This window comes from Pyxicephalus adspersus, chromosome 5 (assembly GCF_032062135.1).
Source record: "Pyxicephalus adspersus chromosome 5, UCB_Pads_2.0, whole genome shotgun sequence".
NCBI lineage: Eukaryota > Metazoa > Chordata > Amphibia > Anura > Pyxicephalidae > Pyxicephalus > Pyxicephalus adspersus.
This window is the reverse complement of record NC_092862.1, coordinates 60,441,652-60,459,685: the sequence shown is the minus strand read 5'-3', so window position 1 is coordinate 60,459,685 and position 18,034 is coordinate 60,441,652. Positions and strand designations below refer to the sequence as shown.

Genomic DNA, 18,034 nt, shown 5'->3' with positions numbered 1-18,034 from the left:
TAACATAGGAGGTATAGGTCCATTTAACAACAATGTTTACAGTGTATTTAAAGCATATTTTTTATGTACAAATATTAAAACCCTTTCACATAAACCTAAAAAAGTGACATTAGAAAAAGAACAAGTGGTCCATTTTTCAGTGGGTAAGAGGGACTTTTCCTAACTTTTTTGCCTGAGTAAAAATTTATGTTCGCCGCAGGCATGTTAAGGTTTCATTACTGTTGACTAACTCGCTATCTGTGCTGGATAAAATACTGCCCTCCTGAAACACATACAGATTTCACTTCTTTGGCAACATAAGTGTCAGGTCTTCACTCAGTTTAAGTATTCAAAACTCAATGTATTGAATAAGGAGAACATTTTTGAGTCAGATAAAATGTTGTGCATGTTACTGTTTATTCAACTTTTGCATTGATTTTGAGTTTTGTAACAAAGTGAGAAAATATTTACATTGACACCTCTGTCTATTTCAGTTCTAATTTCTGTTTATCTTTCTGTTTCAGGAGTAACAATTCCTTGGCTTAATATTGGCATGGTCTTTTCTACCTCATGCTGGTCTCGAGACCAAAATCACCTTCCATACATTGACTACTTACACACTGGTGCTGATTGCATTTGGTAAGACCTTTGGTTGCTGCCTTAGAGAATTCGGTGTATGATTGTACTTTGTTATGTGTGTCTATTTCTTTTCATAGCTTACTATATTATCTTAAAGTGTAAACTAAAAAGAATGCATGATAAAGTATGGTAAGCCTTAAATATATACTTAACATCGTTTTTCGGCCAGGCTAAACTCTACATGGGATTGGATATGTTTTTGTTTTCAAAATGATCTTGTGTTTATTTACACTGTTTAATTTTCTTTGGCAAAATGCAATACTTTCCTATAGGGGCATACTCAGTTCATCATAATGGGTAATACTGCTCTTTAAAAGCTCCCTGGAAATGCACACATTGCAATAATACCCAAGAAATTATAGACTTGTATGTTTATTTGGTTATATTGATGTTTGCTTGGACAGATTAGAATTTCACTTTTTCTCTTATAGAAATATATTGATTGCAACTCCTTGACTGGTTTGTTGTAGCAGAAAGAATAGAACAGATAATCCTAACTGTTAATTGTCTGAAAAAGAAACAAAAGAACAACTTTTTTTTAATAATTTATTCACACAGACTTATTTTCAGTTCACATAAACTGAAATAACATAAATCTGTTAACAGTTAAAATGAATAAATACCAAAAATCACCTGAACTCTATTTAAGGAGTGAATATGAGTTTTTATTTGCTGATCCCTTCTCTTCAGTAAAGATCATATTACCAATATGAAAGCTAACCTGGCTGGTTTGCTGTGGTGATCTTTTATAGGTAATCCTACAAACCGCAATTGACAATCAGCAAAATCTTTGCAGAACTCCAAGCCTTTTCCTGCTTATGTTTTTCGGGTCTTTTGGAATACAGTAAGCTTGCCACTTCCTGGGGCTCACACAAACCTTCCTTGTTTCTTACTTTTGGATGCATTGGAAAATTGGTCTAGGTTTCTAATGTTGACTTTGACAGAATAAGAAGCTGTGCTTTATGCAGATTTACTGCCTTATTGCCACCATTATTCATACACATCACTAGTATAGACTTTTTACTGTACTTATATTCAGAAATAACAACATACTGTTTAGAAAGTGAGTGATCCCTGGTGCCTCATAATGTCCATAAAATATTTTCCTAAAACCCATTGACATTAGATATAATTTTGCACCTGCTTGCTTTTCTAAATTTTCCACTGCTTCCTTTGTTGGGAGGGAGATTTTGTCTGAGAAAACAACAAAAAGTAATATCCCTTATACTGCAAAATTCCTTTAAACCGGGGAACACTTTAGCCAGACTTTTGGTCCACAGAAACATCTTCTAAATGCCTATGTATTTTTACCTGTTTTTTTTTTTATTTAATACTGCTAAATTAAAACTACAGCTGAAGCCATGTTTTTTTAATTTTTAAATACAACATGGACAAGTGTATGTAAATGGGTTTACCTCAGCTGGACAATTCCTTTTTATCTTCTGTTGTGTGTTCATGAAGATAAATTTCCCCAGTGGGACACAGATGGCAAAGTTCTTACTATAATTACTCTGATGAAAACTAGAAACAATTTGGCTATGTGTCTGGGAATCACATGTACAAAATAATCTGTTGGTGGTGGATTAATTCTTATATTGTGTCTAGTTTTGTGACTACTCTAAGAACACTGATGCATTACTGTAGTGTGAGAATTTCAAACCTTTATAATAATTGTTAACTATAACCTCTGTTAAGATGGCTTTGTTTCTGCAGTATTACATGGAATGTCAGCTAGTCTGTTGGACATGGTTTTGTGTTTTACAAAAGTGTTTTGTGGGTCTAATGTCAGGTGATAAGTGGTTACTTGTCACATCTCATCCTATTTTATATGAATTCCTTTGATCCTGAACTGTATTTGTTGTGTTACAGGTATTGCATTCCTGCTGAGGAAGAAAGCAAACTTGACAAAGTGGTACACACTCTACTTCAAGCCAATGGTACTCCTGGTCTGCAAATGCTTGAAAGTAATGTCATGGTAAGCATGTAATCGGTTGTATTGAATAATAATGGGATATGCTGCTTGCCAATATGGTTTGTTTTGCACAATTTTACAAACATTTACCTCCTTTAAATCAGTGTTGTTTTTCATTTATAACTTTATATATATATTGTGTTATCTGGATATCTGTGGACCTTTTAGTAAATATAAACGTTTTTTGATCACAAAACACAAATAATAAAATAATTCTTAGACAGAAAATCCCTACCCTTTTTATCTTTTCAACAAGACAATTTAGTAACTTTACAAATACATAAATATATGTTTTACATGTAAAAAAATACAGGACCTGTGATAATAAAATAAAGAAAATGTTTTGTCCCTAAGCTCCTGTTAATTGACTGCGCCTTGGCTCAGAATTTCAAGGTCTGTCTCAAAAAAGGGTGTTAGGTCAATGTCATCAATCATCAATATCCCTCAGGCTGAATAAGAGCACATCCTCAGTCACTTTTCCACAGTCGTCACTTACCAAAATTAAATGATTTTAAAGTAAGAGAGTGAGAGACTATAAAAGTGTTCTTAAGCTTTGTTCAATGACAACTATACACTGCCAAGAACATATAGGGCCCATTTATAATAGGATGAATTCAGTTTTTTATACATAATGCCATTTTTTATGAAAGTGGTGCTAAGCTGCAGCGATTGCAAGGTTTAGCCCGATTAACACTTTTTTCTTTTTTAAATAATGATGCCTTTGCATTTACATGTTGAGATCAGACAATATATTTGGGTTGCCACCTTTGCAGCTATTCACAATTTTCCCTCCAAAGTGGAGAGTAGTCATATTAGTTGTTGTATTAATATAGTATATGTAGATGTCTAACAATAATATTGCAATATATAGTGATAATAGATTGTGAGCATAACAGTCTTCCCCTGAATTTTAGCTTAATTGCTTTGTGGCAGGAATTTTTATCTTAATAATATATTGATTTTAGATATACTTTAGGACAGAAAAGGATCACTTAGTCAAGCAGGATTATTGAATCTGCATATGTAATGAACAGAACTTGGTGGCTCCAGACCTTCACTGCATTTAGCATTTACATTTAACGTGTCATTTACACCAGTGATAGCAGAATCTCTTCATTTCTTCTTACTTTGATTTAAGGTTGATCTATTGAAGGTTGTTGGTGCATATGCCATGGTTATCATCTATGCTTTTAACAAAATTACATTGAAAAAAAAAACCCAAAAAACTAAAGCTGAAGCTAAACTAAAATATAACTTTCCCTCATCTTTTGTTCCCCTGCTGTTATTTACATAATCAACTTATAATAATCCCTGCAATACCTCCACTACTTTCACCTCATCTTTATTGGAGGTAGGACGAAGAAATAGCAGTGTTTATTTTAGCTGATTACCTTAGGTGACAGTGGATAGGGAAGTTCAGGATTCAGGCAAGCATGGGGGGGGGGGCAACGTTTTTTTTTTTTTTTTTTTTTTTTTTTTGAAGAACCTGATTGAAAAGAACGATTAAAAAACTTTAAATATATCTTTGTGCATTATATTGATATTTGAACTTGTCTATAGTTCTTTTATCATTGGAAAAATTTGATGCATCTGTATTTGGGATAACAAAGGAATTGTTTATTCATAACTGAGCTGATTTACTAATATCAAGTTTTTAAACTACTTTTTTAATAATTGTGAACGTATTACTCGATATGTGTTAGCATGTTCAATATACACAGCTAGACTAGAAATCTCTCTGTGCCATTCTTCTCTTGCTCCCGCTGAAGGATGGTCTGGTCATTGTATAGGTCATTGTATGTTTGGGTTCTGCTTTTTTCTCCAACATTGTGGCTATAGTCTAAACAAAATATCCGTCCTGGCTGCCTGTCAAGAGAGGGAGGGTTAGCTGTATTCTTTTCTTACACTTCCACAACCGCCTGCTGCTTGAATATTGTGAATAACAAGGTTCATTTTATAGTGTTTATTCTTTTTGCAGATCTCCCCAGAGGTGCTTTGCAAAGAGGGGATCAAAGTACACCGTACTGTACAGCAGAGTGGCCAGTTTGTTGTCTGCTTCCCAGGATCCTTTGTGTCAAAAGTGTGCTGTGGCTACAGTGTTTCTGAAACTGTGCACTTTGCTACCACCCAGTGGACAAGCATGGGTTTCAAAACTGCTAAGGTATATATATACATTTTATGCTGACTGTTACAACTCTGCACAAATTTTCCAATTATACATTGGTAAAGCAAAAAATTGATTAAGGTGAACATGAAGAAAAGCTCCCATTTTTCTAATCTATCAAGTGGCCCTATTTCCTATATTCATTCCATTCCAGAGCTGCAGCCTAATTTAAACACCTAAACATTCAATGTTTCTTCACCTTGATTGTAAATAAATAAAATTGATTGGACATGATTTAGGAAGGCACACTCCTCTATAGAAAGCCTTATAGCTGACAATGCATATCAGAGCAAAAACCAAGCCATGAGGTCAAAGCAAATGCTTGCAGAGCTCAGAAACAGGATTGTTTCTGCTGCACCGAAGGTTCTCAAAAGCGCAGTGGCCTCTAATACACGGGGAACAATTTTGAATACATTTTTTGTTGACTTCAAATTTTAAGCTTATTTACACTAAAATAGGTTTACTGATTCTGAAAATGCAGTTAGTTTTCTTCTATCACGTCAAGTTTTTTTCTCCACCGCCTATATTATTGCGATTACTGTAGCGTGGATTTGTATAGGCAATTTATTTACACGCAAGACAGTGTGGTCAGAGGTTGTGTGCTGCTCTACGTAGTGAATAAGCAAAATGTATTTTTCTACTTACACACACGTATTTCCTTTCTTTCAGATCATGTCTGACTCTGCTGTTTCTCGTCGTAAGTGCCTAAATAACCCTGATTCATTTTTTTATATCTGTGGCAGTTTCCCATTCCCAGTCAAAGGGTGAACATCCACACATTTGTAGAGCAAGCCTATTTGGCATATTTCAAAGGTAAACTTGGTGATCAAGATAAGTCTTAGGCCCCTCATAAGGTGTGCAAACAGTGTGTCCAGGGTTTACACATGTGGACAAAGGGAACACGTGATAAGATGCCATTTGGTATACTTATGGTTTGGTGAGAGCCAGGAGATCATTTCAGTGACTGTTACTTTTGTATAGTGAAAACTTCAGGTTATAACAAGAAAAATAAATGTGACATAGAGTATCCTAGTCTACCATCGGCTATACGTCCAGTGGCTCGTTCAGATGAAATCCTAGTGCCGGTTTTCGTTACACTACCCTCTCTTGAAGAACATGAATATGGTGATGAACTAGGTGACAACAATGATGAAGAGTTTGAAATAGAAGAGGACTTTGTTCGTAAGGGATTTGATCAACTTGAGTTGAGTGATTTGGCACGTGATTTAGGACTATCAAAGAAGGCCTCAGAACTCCTAGCATCAAGACTGCTGGGAAAAACTTAATTGAAAAAGGAACGAAGGTATCGTACTTTCGAACCAGAGAAATTATATTTCTGCTGTACTTTAGAATTGACAGTGGCTTTGTGTATTGCCATAACATACCTGGTTTAATAAAGGAATTGGAAATTCCAATCTATACTTCAACTGAATGGCAACTATTCATCGATAGCTCAAAGCAGAGCTTAAAGTGTGTCCTCTTTCACAATGGCAATATGTTTGGGACAGTCCCCATTGGCCATTCAGTTTCTCTTTGTGAAGAATATGCAGACATAAAGAGAGTCATTGAGTTGTTGCAATATCACCAACACAATTGGGTCATCTTTGTTGACCTTAAAATGGTATGCTTCCTTCTTGGTGAGCAATGTGGATAAACCAAGTATCCCTGTTATCTGTGCATGTGGGACAGCTGAGCTCGTGGGAGGCATTGGATGGAAAGGAATTTGGCCTCCAAGATCTGCCCTAAAACCTAGTGTTTCTAACATTCTACATGAGCTACTTGTTGATAAAAAGAATATAATATTCGCGCCTCAGCACATGAAACTGGGTCTGATGAAGCAGTTCGTTAAAGCTTTGCCAACTGAAGGAGACTGTTTCTAGTACCTCATTTTGGCATTTCCTAGCCTGTCATTTGAAAAAAATAAAGGCCGGTGTGTTTGATGGTCCACAGATTCAGCAGCTCATCAAAGATGAACATTTCATCAGGACAATGTCGGAAGTATAAAAGGATGCTTGGTTATCGTTGAAAGCCATTGTCAAGGACTTTTTTGGAAACACACGAGCAAATAATTACACAGAAATTGTCCAGAAACTCTTGGAGAGCTACAAAATGCTTGGTTGCAATATGAGCATCAAGGTGCATTTTCTGCATAGCCATCTTTCTAACTTCTCTGAAAACCATGGTGCAGTCAGTGATGCGACAGGTTTGAAGGTCATGGAAGGGGAGGTTATCGGGGTATATGGGATGTACATATGATGGCTGACTATTGATGGAGCATCCGGCAGGATTGTCCTAACCCTGAACACTCTAGGAAAAGCTATAAGCGTAAAAACTGGGGTCATTTCTGGATTCACCACCCAAAAATTAGTAAAAAACAAGTGTAAGATCTAGCGCAATAAACAATGCTTTCCCCAGTGTTATTCTCAAATGGAAGAAGTTTGGCACAACCAGGCCAGCCAAACTGAGCAATGGAGAGAGAAGGGCCTTTGTTAGAGAGGTGACCAAGAACCCAATGGTCACTATGACTGTGCTTCAGAAATCCTGTGTGCAGATGAGACTGAGTTCTAGGAGGACAACCATAAATGCAGCTTTCCACTGATCTTTATAGCGGGCAGCACGGTGGCTCAGGGGTTAGCACTCCGGCCTTTGCAGCACTAGGTTCGATTCCCAGCCAGGACATTATCTGCATGGAGTTTGCAGATTCTCCCCGTGTCTGCGTGGGTTACCTCCGGGTACTCCGGTTTCCTCCCACATCCCGAAAACATGCAGTGAGGTAAATTGGCTTCCCCCTAAAAAATTGACCTTAGACTACATTAATGACATATGACTATGGTAGGGACATTAGATTGTGAGCTCCTTTGAGGGACAGTTAGTGACACGACTATGGACTTTGTACAGCGCTGTGTAATATGATGGCGCTATATAAATACTGTGTAATAATAAAAATAGCTGAGTGGCTACATGGTATCCTAATCTTCATGCAAAACAAATGAAAGCCCGCTTGGAATTTGCAATAAAGTAACTGAAGGACTTTGAGACTGTGAGGAACAAGATTCTCTGGTCTGATGACATTAAGATTGAACTGTTTGGCTTCAATTCTAAACATTATGTCTGGAGGAAACCAGGCACTGCTCATTACCTTCCAACAGTAATGGTAGAAACATCATGTTGTGGGCGTGTTTTACAGTGGAGAAGTATGTGAGACTGCTTTAATCAGCTTTCTCTCAACCCTGATCCAAATACAGAAATATCCTCAAATGAAAACCTGTTCCACAGTGCTCAGGACCTCAGAGTGAGCTGAAGGTTTACCTTCTGTAACAGATTAGCCAAATTTTAATTTAAAGGGACATTCAAGTGAAAAAATAATATAGAAAGGAATAAACCCTGCAAGGAAGTATGTAAAATACGTCATATTTCTGTGGTTTTATCTACAAAGTTTTCAGGTTGGTGGCAGGGCCTCTTCCTCTGTTCCTCTGTGCCTTGTGCCCAGAATTGCTTTTACTTCTCTCATGGTAACTTTATGACTTACTTGCTCTTCATTTTCTTAGTCCGTTGGTGATCTGCCAATATTTTACAATTCTCATCCACGGTAAACTCTTATTTCCTTCCATGTACCAATTTTCCATTTCAGGTCACAGTACCCCCTTTCTCTCCTTACTGTTATCCTTTTCTGTGTCCCCTTCGTTACGTTTTGCTTTCCTCAGTGTCTCTCCACTATTCTCCTTGATTTTTCCAGCTCTGTTACTAACCCCCTTAACCCTCTATTATCAGTTCCCATTACCTCCCAGCCATCAACCCCAGGAGCAATTATACACACACACACACTGGAATAAAATCTATTTCTTACTGAGTGTATACAAGTAAAAATTATTATCTCCCTAAAATTGTAATATAGGTAGATTTAATTTATAAAATTCAAATTTCCTGGACTGGACAGGATATACATTTTTGATTACTTTTAAAATATTTTTATCAATTCACCAAAATGTTTGACAACATTCCTAAGTATATAGTATGTAAACAACACAATATAAGGCTGGCTGCTCTGTAGAGGTATTATAAGGATATAAAGAAATTTGCACCTACCTTAATTAGTCTTTATGTGAAAGAACACACATATTGGCTACTATGCAAAACTCAAGGAGTAAGACTGTCTCTAATAGCTACAACAGGATTTTATCTGTTTTTCATGTTTGAGGATTTGTAGCAATGATGTATACAGTGAAATATACATAGATTACTATGTATAATGATGGACTCTAGAGCAAGGTCTTTTTTCCCTTCACGCACGATTCGGTATTTGGAACGAAACACAGGTTTGCCTTATTTACCAACATTCCCTTTGCAAAGTAAATAACCTTTATATTTTTTAACTCCACTGCCTGCACAATAAGTTTTTGTAGATTCCCACAGACACTCGTTACTCTATTCCTGAGATATCACCATTCAATTCTATGTAATTGGCAAATAAATAGTAATGCTGGTTGGAATGTTGGAATTTGCCTAATAATAAGATAAATCTCTTTATACTTGTATCACTTAATGTTGTGTATGGATACAACAATGTACAAAGGAGGAAACCCACTTGCCGCTGAATTGTGACTATAAACATCACTATCATTGCTAATCCAAACTGATATATCTAGATATATACCCATCGATATATCTAAGCTTTTATTTTATGCCCAGAGGGGGTTGCAGAGGGCTACTTGTTTCCCTACAGACCAATATTTTGCGCAGGGATTCATTTTGGTAATGTAATAATAATTTTGGTAATATAATAATCATTTTGGTAATGTAATAATATTGTAATATTTTGTCACACCTAGAACTACTACGCGACAAAGTTCATACCTCTTTTCGTGTATAATCTTAGCACTGTTACAAAAAATAGATGTAAATAAATCCCCAATCAACTGTATTTGAAGCTGATAACATTCCTCATGCTCAGATGTTTGACATAATTCCACACAGAGTGGAAGAAAATATTCAAGTTTGCTATTTTCAGGGGAGAAATCATGACTTCTGTTGCAGTCCATAGACACCAAAACTCACACCTGCACACTTCTGCTAACAGCTTATAAGGAAGATTTAGTGCACAGCATTTAAGGTTTTTTTTTTTGTTTTTTTCTTTGCAAAATTTCCACCTGCTGAACACATAAACGTCTCCTTTTCAGGAAATGAAACGTCGACACATAGCAAAGCCGTTCTCTATGGAGAAATTACTGTATCAGATTGCAACAGCTGAGGCAAAAAAGGAGAACAGTCCAACTCTGGGTGTCATTTCTTCTCTGCTCGGAGAGCTCAGGTAATAGAAAAGAGACCTGTTGTAGTTGTTCACTGTGACTTTTTTAAATGGTTTTATATTATGCTTGCTGTTCATTCTTCCTTAGATAAGCCATTTGCTTGGTCAGTTCAAGATGACTTCCTTGTATGTAGCAGACCTAGTTTATTTAAAACCTTACATTTTTATTCAAACTAAATTTTGTATTCTTGAGATCCGTAATAATAGTATGTGTGTGCGTGAGTGTGTTTATGTAGATATACAACACCATTAAAATCAGCATCTATTTATCATAAAACAAAGAAAAAGGATGGATTAGGAATGATCTACAATTTATCGATTACAATGGCAACAACAATCTCTTCATGAGTGAGGTCCCATGTTTTTTCAAGTGCTGTTGTAATACAGCACAGGAATGTATTTTTTTTTCTTTTTTTGTCTTTTGACGTGCCCCAGTAAGTCAACACAAAGTTTTAGGGCAAACAAAATGATGGAAGACTTTACAGAGATCAACATGTTTCATGGCCTTGCAATGCTTACTGGTATTTCTGTATGACATGGTGTCTTCTGTTTCCCATGTAATGCTGTTCTTTTTGTCTACTATATAGCCTCTTTATGGCCAAGAGATGCCCGCTGATGAACAATAATCGTAACTATATATGCAACCTGTACTATGGAAATGTCCATTACCAGCCAAACTTTTCCTACTGTCCTTTCAAAATACAGTCATATGAAAAAGAAAATACACCCCCTCTCAAATTCTGCGGTTTTACATAATTTGACATAATACAAAAATAATCTGGTACTTAACAGGTTCTAAAAGTATTAAATTTGTTAGCCAGGAATATGTTTTGATCGCTTTTGTTTGATTACACTGTGGGGAAACTCTTAGTTCCCCCCAGGTTTGGAATTCTAACAATTTAAATGTTAAATAAATTCCTTTGTATCAGAAATCTGATTACCTCACAGGAACCTATTGGCTTTGAGACTCTTCTCAATGGTACGGCCTTCCGTGGTCTGAAATTTCACAAATCTCTTTTGTGAGAGCCTACGCTAGGCTTGACCCCCATATTGCTCCACCTGCAAATCTATTGCAAGTTCCAGGGTACTCACTTCCACCATTTATAATGTTCTAATGTCTCCAAAGACAAAACAGTCCTACACGGTTGCTTGAAAAAAGACTTTACTTGGGATCATAAAGACTTTTATAAACTTTCCTAAGCATCCATTAACACTGCGCTGGTAGAATCAAACAATAAAACTATCCTCAAATGGTACTGGTACCAGACAGACAAAGGTGAACGATGGAGCATATATGTAGTGGTCTTGTCCTATAGTTCAAAGGAGTCTTCAACCTAATTTTCCAGGTAACAGATGTCAGTCCTATTTCTCCTACTGGCGCCATATTAAGCAAACCAAAACTAGCATAACCTAAAAATATTTGTTTAATTTGTTATATGTTGCTAGCGGTTTGAATTTCGATATCATAAAAATCAACAACCATTTGCAATTGAGGGGCTCAATGCCACACTAAATTATGATTACCAACAAGCTCACAGGTATCCTTTAAAGACAATCTTGGTAAGTTTAATGGAACATGCGACCCATGGATTACATACTCATCTAAAAAGTCATGGTTACAAATGTTTTGGATCTCTTCTTCCTATTTTTTTCCTCCCTTCCTTTACTATTTCTTGTTCTTTACCTATTGTTTAGTATTTTTTTCACTCTGAAATTTCCATCATGTGGCTTTGCGTGTCATCCATTTGCTATGTGAACTTGTATCCGCTTTTTCTGATGTGGTCTTGTTGGAAAACAATCTTACAATGTTGCTTGCATGTGCTTTGCAATCTTTGCCTATTTTTGTATGCTTCACCTTGTTTAAACATTCAATTAAAACATTGAAAATGAGAGCAAAATAAAGCCAAAACGGAGAAGCCATGTGTGAAAAACTAAGTACATCCCATGAGACCATAGCTTGTAGGACCACTTTTAGCAGCAATACCTTGAAGGAATCGTTTTCCATATGACTATATCAGTCTCTCACATCGTTATAGAGGAATTGTGGGCCCACACTTCTTTGCAACATTGCTTTAGTTCATTGTGGTATGCGGTTATTCATTTATGCACAGCTCTGTTAAGTTCTTGCCATGGCATTTTGATTGAGGTCTAGATTTTGATTGCTCTGTTGCAACACCCTTATTCTTTTCTTGTTCCATTTTCCATTTTCATTCTGTTGTAGATTTGCTGGTGTGCTTGGGATCATTATCCTGTTTCATGACCCAATTTTGGCCAAGCTTAAGCTGTTGCACAGATGGCCTTACATTTGACTCTGGAATACTTTGGCAAACAAAGGAGTCTATGATCGACTTAGTGACTGCAAGGTTCCCATGTCTCTTGCAGCTGCAAAACAAGCATAAATCATCACTCCTCTTCCATTGTGAATGACTGTTGGTATGAATTGTTTGTGCTAATATGCTGTTTTGTTTTCATTTTTTTTCCTCAAATGTGGCTCTATGCCTTATGGCCAACCTCTTTTCTTTCGCATTATGCGTCCAAAAGACATTGTTGAAGAAGTCTGAACAGCAAACAAGCCATGTTGTGCAGTCCTTTTCAAATCGTACTCTTGATTTTTAACACTTGATTGAGTCCTAACGAGTCTGAGATGTAGCTTTTTTTTATTTTTTATTTTTTTTGCAATTTCTCTAAGCGTTGGATGGACTGATCTTCTGGCAAATTTGCTGGGACATCCTCTCCTGGAAAAAATCACAACTTGTTTTCTCACTGTAGAATGATGGACTTCAATTTGTTTGGAAATGGACTTTAATGGACAGCAACAATTGCTTCTTTAGGATCATTGCTCATGTCTTTCCTCTTTGGCATTGAACCTGTATGGTTCAAACCCAAAAAACTGCCCAAACTGCTTTTTAGAGGTGGTCAAACTTGCTGATCATCATTTTTTCAAGTGCATTTGATTAGCAGCATCTTGCTGCTACTTACCCCTTAATTTTGTTGGAAGTAGTTAGGGTGTACCTATTTTTTCACTCACTGCTTCTGCGTTTTTACTTAAACAATTGTTGTTCACCTGATGTTGTATTTACATATTTTTAAAGACCTGCTAAAGACCAGATGTTTTTTATTTATGTTCTGATATGCATAACCTTGGAATTGAAAGGGGGTGAACTTTTTCACATGACTGTAGCGTATAAAAGAGGTATGTTAGGAATCAAAGGTAATTTGCAATAGGAATGATGAACTGAATGTATTTAGGCTTAGTGCAGCTAATGAACACCCTTCCTTTTTAGGTGAAAATGGTTTTGGTGTCACTTAGCCATCATTACAAAGCACCTGAAGAGCTTTGTAGTCTGGCTCTAGTGATTGGCCGTATAGGTTCTAATTTTCTGTTTTGTTGGTCAGGGATACAGAGTTGAGGCAGAGGAAGGAGCTCTTTGAGGCGGGTCTCCACTCTTCTGCACGATACGGAAGTCACGACACCAGCAACTCGACAGTAGACGGGAAGAAGAAGCCTCGAAAATGGTTGCAGTTGGAGACTTCAGAGAGGAGATGTCAGATATGCCAGCACCTTTGTTATCTTTCCATGGTAAGTAAGTAAAAACTTTGCCTAGGGACTCATGGACAAATTTGTTTGGACCACCTGGGTTTTATTACCAAGGGACTTGACTTGGGAAGCATCACTTGACTTCACTGACAAGTTAAACCTAAATAAAGAGATAAAGTAAATTGTTTCTTTGCATGCCTAAGTAGAACATCATAACAAAACTAGTCATACTATATAGTACAGAGCAATACATAAATTGAGTGCAGACATGGCCAGCAGACAGAGAATGACCTGTAACCTGCAGTATTTGTACTGCCTCAGCCAGCAGTAAAACAGCAGAAATGCTAAAATCCAGAAAAAAACTTAAAACATAGAACTCACACAACGATTTATGAAAAATAGGAGATATAGATTTATATGATAAAGGTGGATGAATTTAAAAATGCTTCTTTTTCTCTACTTCATGTAATTTCCCAGTTGCTGACAGCAGCTCTGACTCTAAAAGACTTTTCCCTGTGTCAGAAAGCTCTGTTTTAGCCATGGATCCTCTTAACAGAATGACAACCTAAAACACACAGATAAAAGAACCCTAGGAACAAAACACTAGACCCCCAACATACCTCCTATTAGCCCTGATTTGAATTCTATTGAACATGGAAAGAACTTAAACCTGTCAGGAGAAGGAATCCTTCAAACCTGTTAACAGGTGCAGTAGTCTCATTGAGCTTAATATGAATTACTTGTCTGTAGTGATGGCTTTTAAAGATTGTGTAAGAAAATACAGGTAATGCTTCCCATCATGTTTGTTCATTTTGTTAGTGTTGTTAATTTCAATATTGAGAAACAATTTAGTGTTTTTGTTTTTTCATGAAAGGTACTAACAAGTTTGCCAACTTTTGTATAGGAGTTTACACTTTCTTAAAGAGAGAAAAAACAACAATGAGCTGCAGGGCAAATTCATAAAGGTTTCGTATTAAGCCATTGCCATGCCAGACATGATTGTGTATGAATAATATGATTTTCTATCATTTTTTGGTATTAAAGGTTGTGCAAGAGAATGAAAACGTTGTGTTTTGCCTGGAATGTGCATTGCGTCATGTGGAGAAGCAGAAGTCCTGTCGAGGATTAAAACTGATGTATCGATATGATGAGGTAAGTAAATGCATTGTAACGATGAAAGTATTACAGTGTTCAGCAGACGTCATATGTGATTTAGCAAGCGGTATTTTGAGTGTTTTTATGACCTGGCTCCACATATGACTTTACTACCTGCCTTCTGTTCCACATATCATTGACCACCTGCCGTTGCCTATCCACATATCACTTTACTACCTGCCCTTGCCCGGGCACATATCACTTTACTACCTGCCCCTGCCTAGCCACATATCACTTTACTACCTGCCCCTGCCTAGCCACATATCACTTTAGATGAAACAATTATTCATTACCATATTCTTGCATAATAGTTATGATATACTTTGATAGAACTGAAGAATAATGAGAAAATGGCAAGATTATTGTTAAAATGATGGTCCCTAACCTGATACGATAATATAATAAATCGGATTAGAACGTTTTTTTTTTAATTTGATGTGAAACTAAGCCAGTTGAATATCCCAAATTTATATGAGGAATCAGTTTTTCTCATTAAAAAAAACCTCTGAAATGCTGCCTAATGTTATTCGTGACTTTTATCATGTTAACCACAAGATGGCACAAACACACACTTTTTTTTATTGTAAATGAATGCATTCCAGGCCACACTGCTACCAAAATAGCACTTATAAATGCCTTACAAATATAAATCAAATGTGAGTGTTAGAAATAATTTGTGCATATTTTATTTTGTTGAAAAAATCTGGTAGGACATGTCTGTTTGCTTTCCTTTTACAGGAACAAATAATTAGTCTTGTAAATCAGATCTGTGGGAAGGTGACTGGTAAAAACAACTGCATCGACAACAACAACTGCATTGACAACAACTTCAGCGACAACAACAATGACAACATTGAGAACTGTCTCACTAAGTCTACACCAAAAAGAGGACCAAGAAAGAGAGCCACACTCGATGTGCCATCATCCAGACTGTCATCTGTCAATTTGTCCAAAAGTGCTTCACATTCATCATGAAGTTGCCAACCCTCACTTCTCTGATCATATAAATATATATATATATATTTTTATTTGATAATTATACAATAGTTTGGAGTACTTGCTGTAGAATGCAGGCTGTCTTTGCACTAGCTCTAAGAAGATTTTTTTTCTTCTGGTTTTTAGAGAAGTAACTTTGTTTTAGCATTAAACTGTTAATTTTATGTGCATTATATTATTATTAATATTTTTTTTTTATTTAGCCACTGCAGTTTGACTTACGACTCTGCAGTCTAGTCACTGTTTTATGACAGTCTGAGGGGGCTAACTAAAAGTGATTTTGAATTAAGCTTTTTGTTCTGCAGCCTGTTTAGACTGAATTAAAAACTAAAGCCTTCCTTGACAACTGTGTGAAAAAGGCTTTTACATTTTTATTCTGTTTGAGGTGCATTTTTTTCTATTGTATTTCTTTATTCAGTCAAGGGAGCATTTTTTTCTAGTGAAAAGAAAAATGAAACTTGAACAAACCCGCTCTTTCTTGGCAATCTCATTCTGTCATGTGCAAAATGAGTTTTTTGTTTTTTAGTTTTTGTTTGTCTTTTTTTTTTTTTTAATGGGATTTAAATATGTAGTAATGAAAAACACAAAAAGAGGATAGTTTGGCAGCTTATGATGGACTACAAACAATACCAGAGGCAAAATGCTGAGATTGGAAAGTGGTTTCTCTGTTACCAGCACATTTCTATGCATCTGTTAAAGGAGAAGAGGAAAATAAACTCAAGCAATGCCTGTCTGGCGGAAATCACATGTTGGGGAGGGGGTGGTGGGTGGGAGGTATGTGGGGATTATAAACTGTGCCTGATTTTAAAGGAATCCATTCTGTTATTTTTGGTGCTGTTGGCTACTTTATCAAAAAATGAAATGTTGAAAAAAAACTTCAATAGCATCCTTTGAAAAAGAAAAGGAAAAATGAATTTAAAGTATATATATATCTATAAATATATATATTGTCGAAGCCAAAAGTGCTTCTATGTCATAGACGTGCAATCTTTCTAACATTCCATTTCATTCCACTGCTGTCTCAACACATCACACAATCAGCATTAATATAATATATATATATTTGTATTTTGTTGTATGTTCAGCCCTCCTCTCAGTCACAGGCTCTTGCTACATATTACAGTGCCGGTTCCTGTGTCGGAGATGGAATCACTTCAGTGATCACCTTTGAGAGCCACTAGGGTCTGATTTTTTTTTTGTTTTGTTTTGTTTGTTTTTACTTTTCCCCCCTTTTTTGTGAATGTGAAAACTGATTTCCTCATTGTCTTTGCGTTTTATTTTGTATTTCCTTTTTTGTTGACTCTATGTCTCGCTTAAAAGAGAAAAATTACAAATCACAAATCTTTTTCTTTGTACATATGCTTGTAAATTGTTTGAAATACTTGAGCCTTTTTTTGGGGAAAGGGGTGGACAGGGGACGGTGAAAAAAAATAAAAAGATGAAGAAAAAGCCTTACATTTCAGTTTCTTCATCCGATGGTTTGGATGCTTACAGGGTTAATCTTGTAACATATATATAAGTGCTGCTTATATCACTGAACAACTAAAACAAAAAACAGTGGCGTAACTTTTTACCCCCTTTTTCTGGGTGTATGTGTGGGACTAAATACAAAAAGGGAAAATGTTTTCACTAAATTGTTCTTTGTTTCTTGATTGGACGAAATCATAAAAAACAAAACAAAAAAAACCGTAGCTAGCCATATTGCACTGAACTCGCCAGTGGTAATTATTGGGAGAGTGTCCTTTAATACAATTTGTTGGTTGTCGTTGCAGAAGACTGAACTGTATTTTGAATATTTAACAATAACATAAACCGAGTCAAGTGTTTTTTCAAATGTGGTTGTCCAGTTTTATGGCCTTGCTGTGTGCTTTTTTCCCTCTTGACGGTAAACTTTGAAGACTACAGCTTACAGATTGACCTTTAATTTATTAGCACTGCTCTGCTCTCTTTCCTCGTGATGGAAAGACTCCATGTTGTTTATTGCCAGTTTTGTTTACTTTTCAGGTTTGTACAACAAGGTTTATTAATAAATAAGACAAACTTTTTGGATATCTATTTGTTTCTTTTTAGACACACCTATACTCCTCCTTCAGGTTTGGCTGGTTTGTTATTTTTTTTTCTAGGTGGGGTTAAGAATTCTACATTGTTGATACGGGGATGTTTCATGTCTGTAAATTATTTTTATTTTATTGTTACGGTAAATGCAATCAGATAAAAACAATATGCTTTGAATACCTTGGATGTAGTGTTCTCCTTTCTACATGAGTGTGATACTATGTGAATTTT

At 36.1% G+C, this 18,034-nt stretch overlaps 1 protein-coding gene across 3 annotated transcripts in view; it reads left to right on the top strand.

Moving 5' to 3' along the window:
* The window catches only part of JARID2 (jumonji and AT-rich interaction domain containing 2), a 92,080-nt gene extending 74,283 nt beyond the window's left edge, over positions 1-17,797 (top strand). Inside the window, exons 12-18 of one of the 3 annotated variants that reach the window (XM_072411668.1) lie at positions 504-618; positions 2,488-2,593; positions 4,569-4,751; positions 9,932-10,062; positions 13,456-13,639; positions 14,642-14,749; positions 15,491-17,797. In XM_072411668.1, coding sequence (XP_072267769.1) covers positions 504-618; positions 2,488-2,593; positions 4,569-4,751; positions 9,932-10,062; positions 13,456-13,639; positions 14,642-14,749; positions 15,491-15,727 — 1,064 coding nt within the window. In that variant the 3' untranslated portion in view covers positions 15,728-17,797. Of the gene's footprint in view, positions 1-503; positions 619-2,487; positions 2,594-4,568; positions 4,752-5,423; positions 5,452-9,931; positions 13,200-13,455; positions 13,640-14,641; positions 14,750-15,490 lie in introns of those variants that run through there. The other 2 variants (XM_072411666.1, XM_072411667.1) reach the window with 2 other exon arrangements.
* Positions 17,798-18,034: the final 237 nt, after the last annotated feature.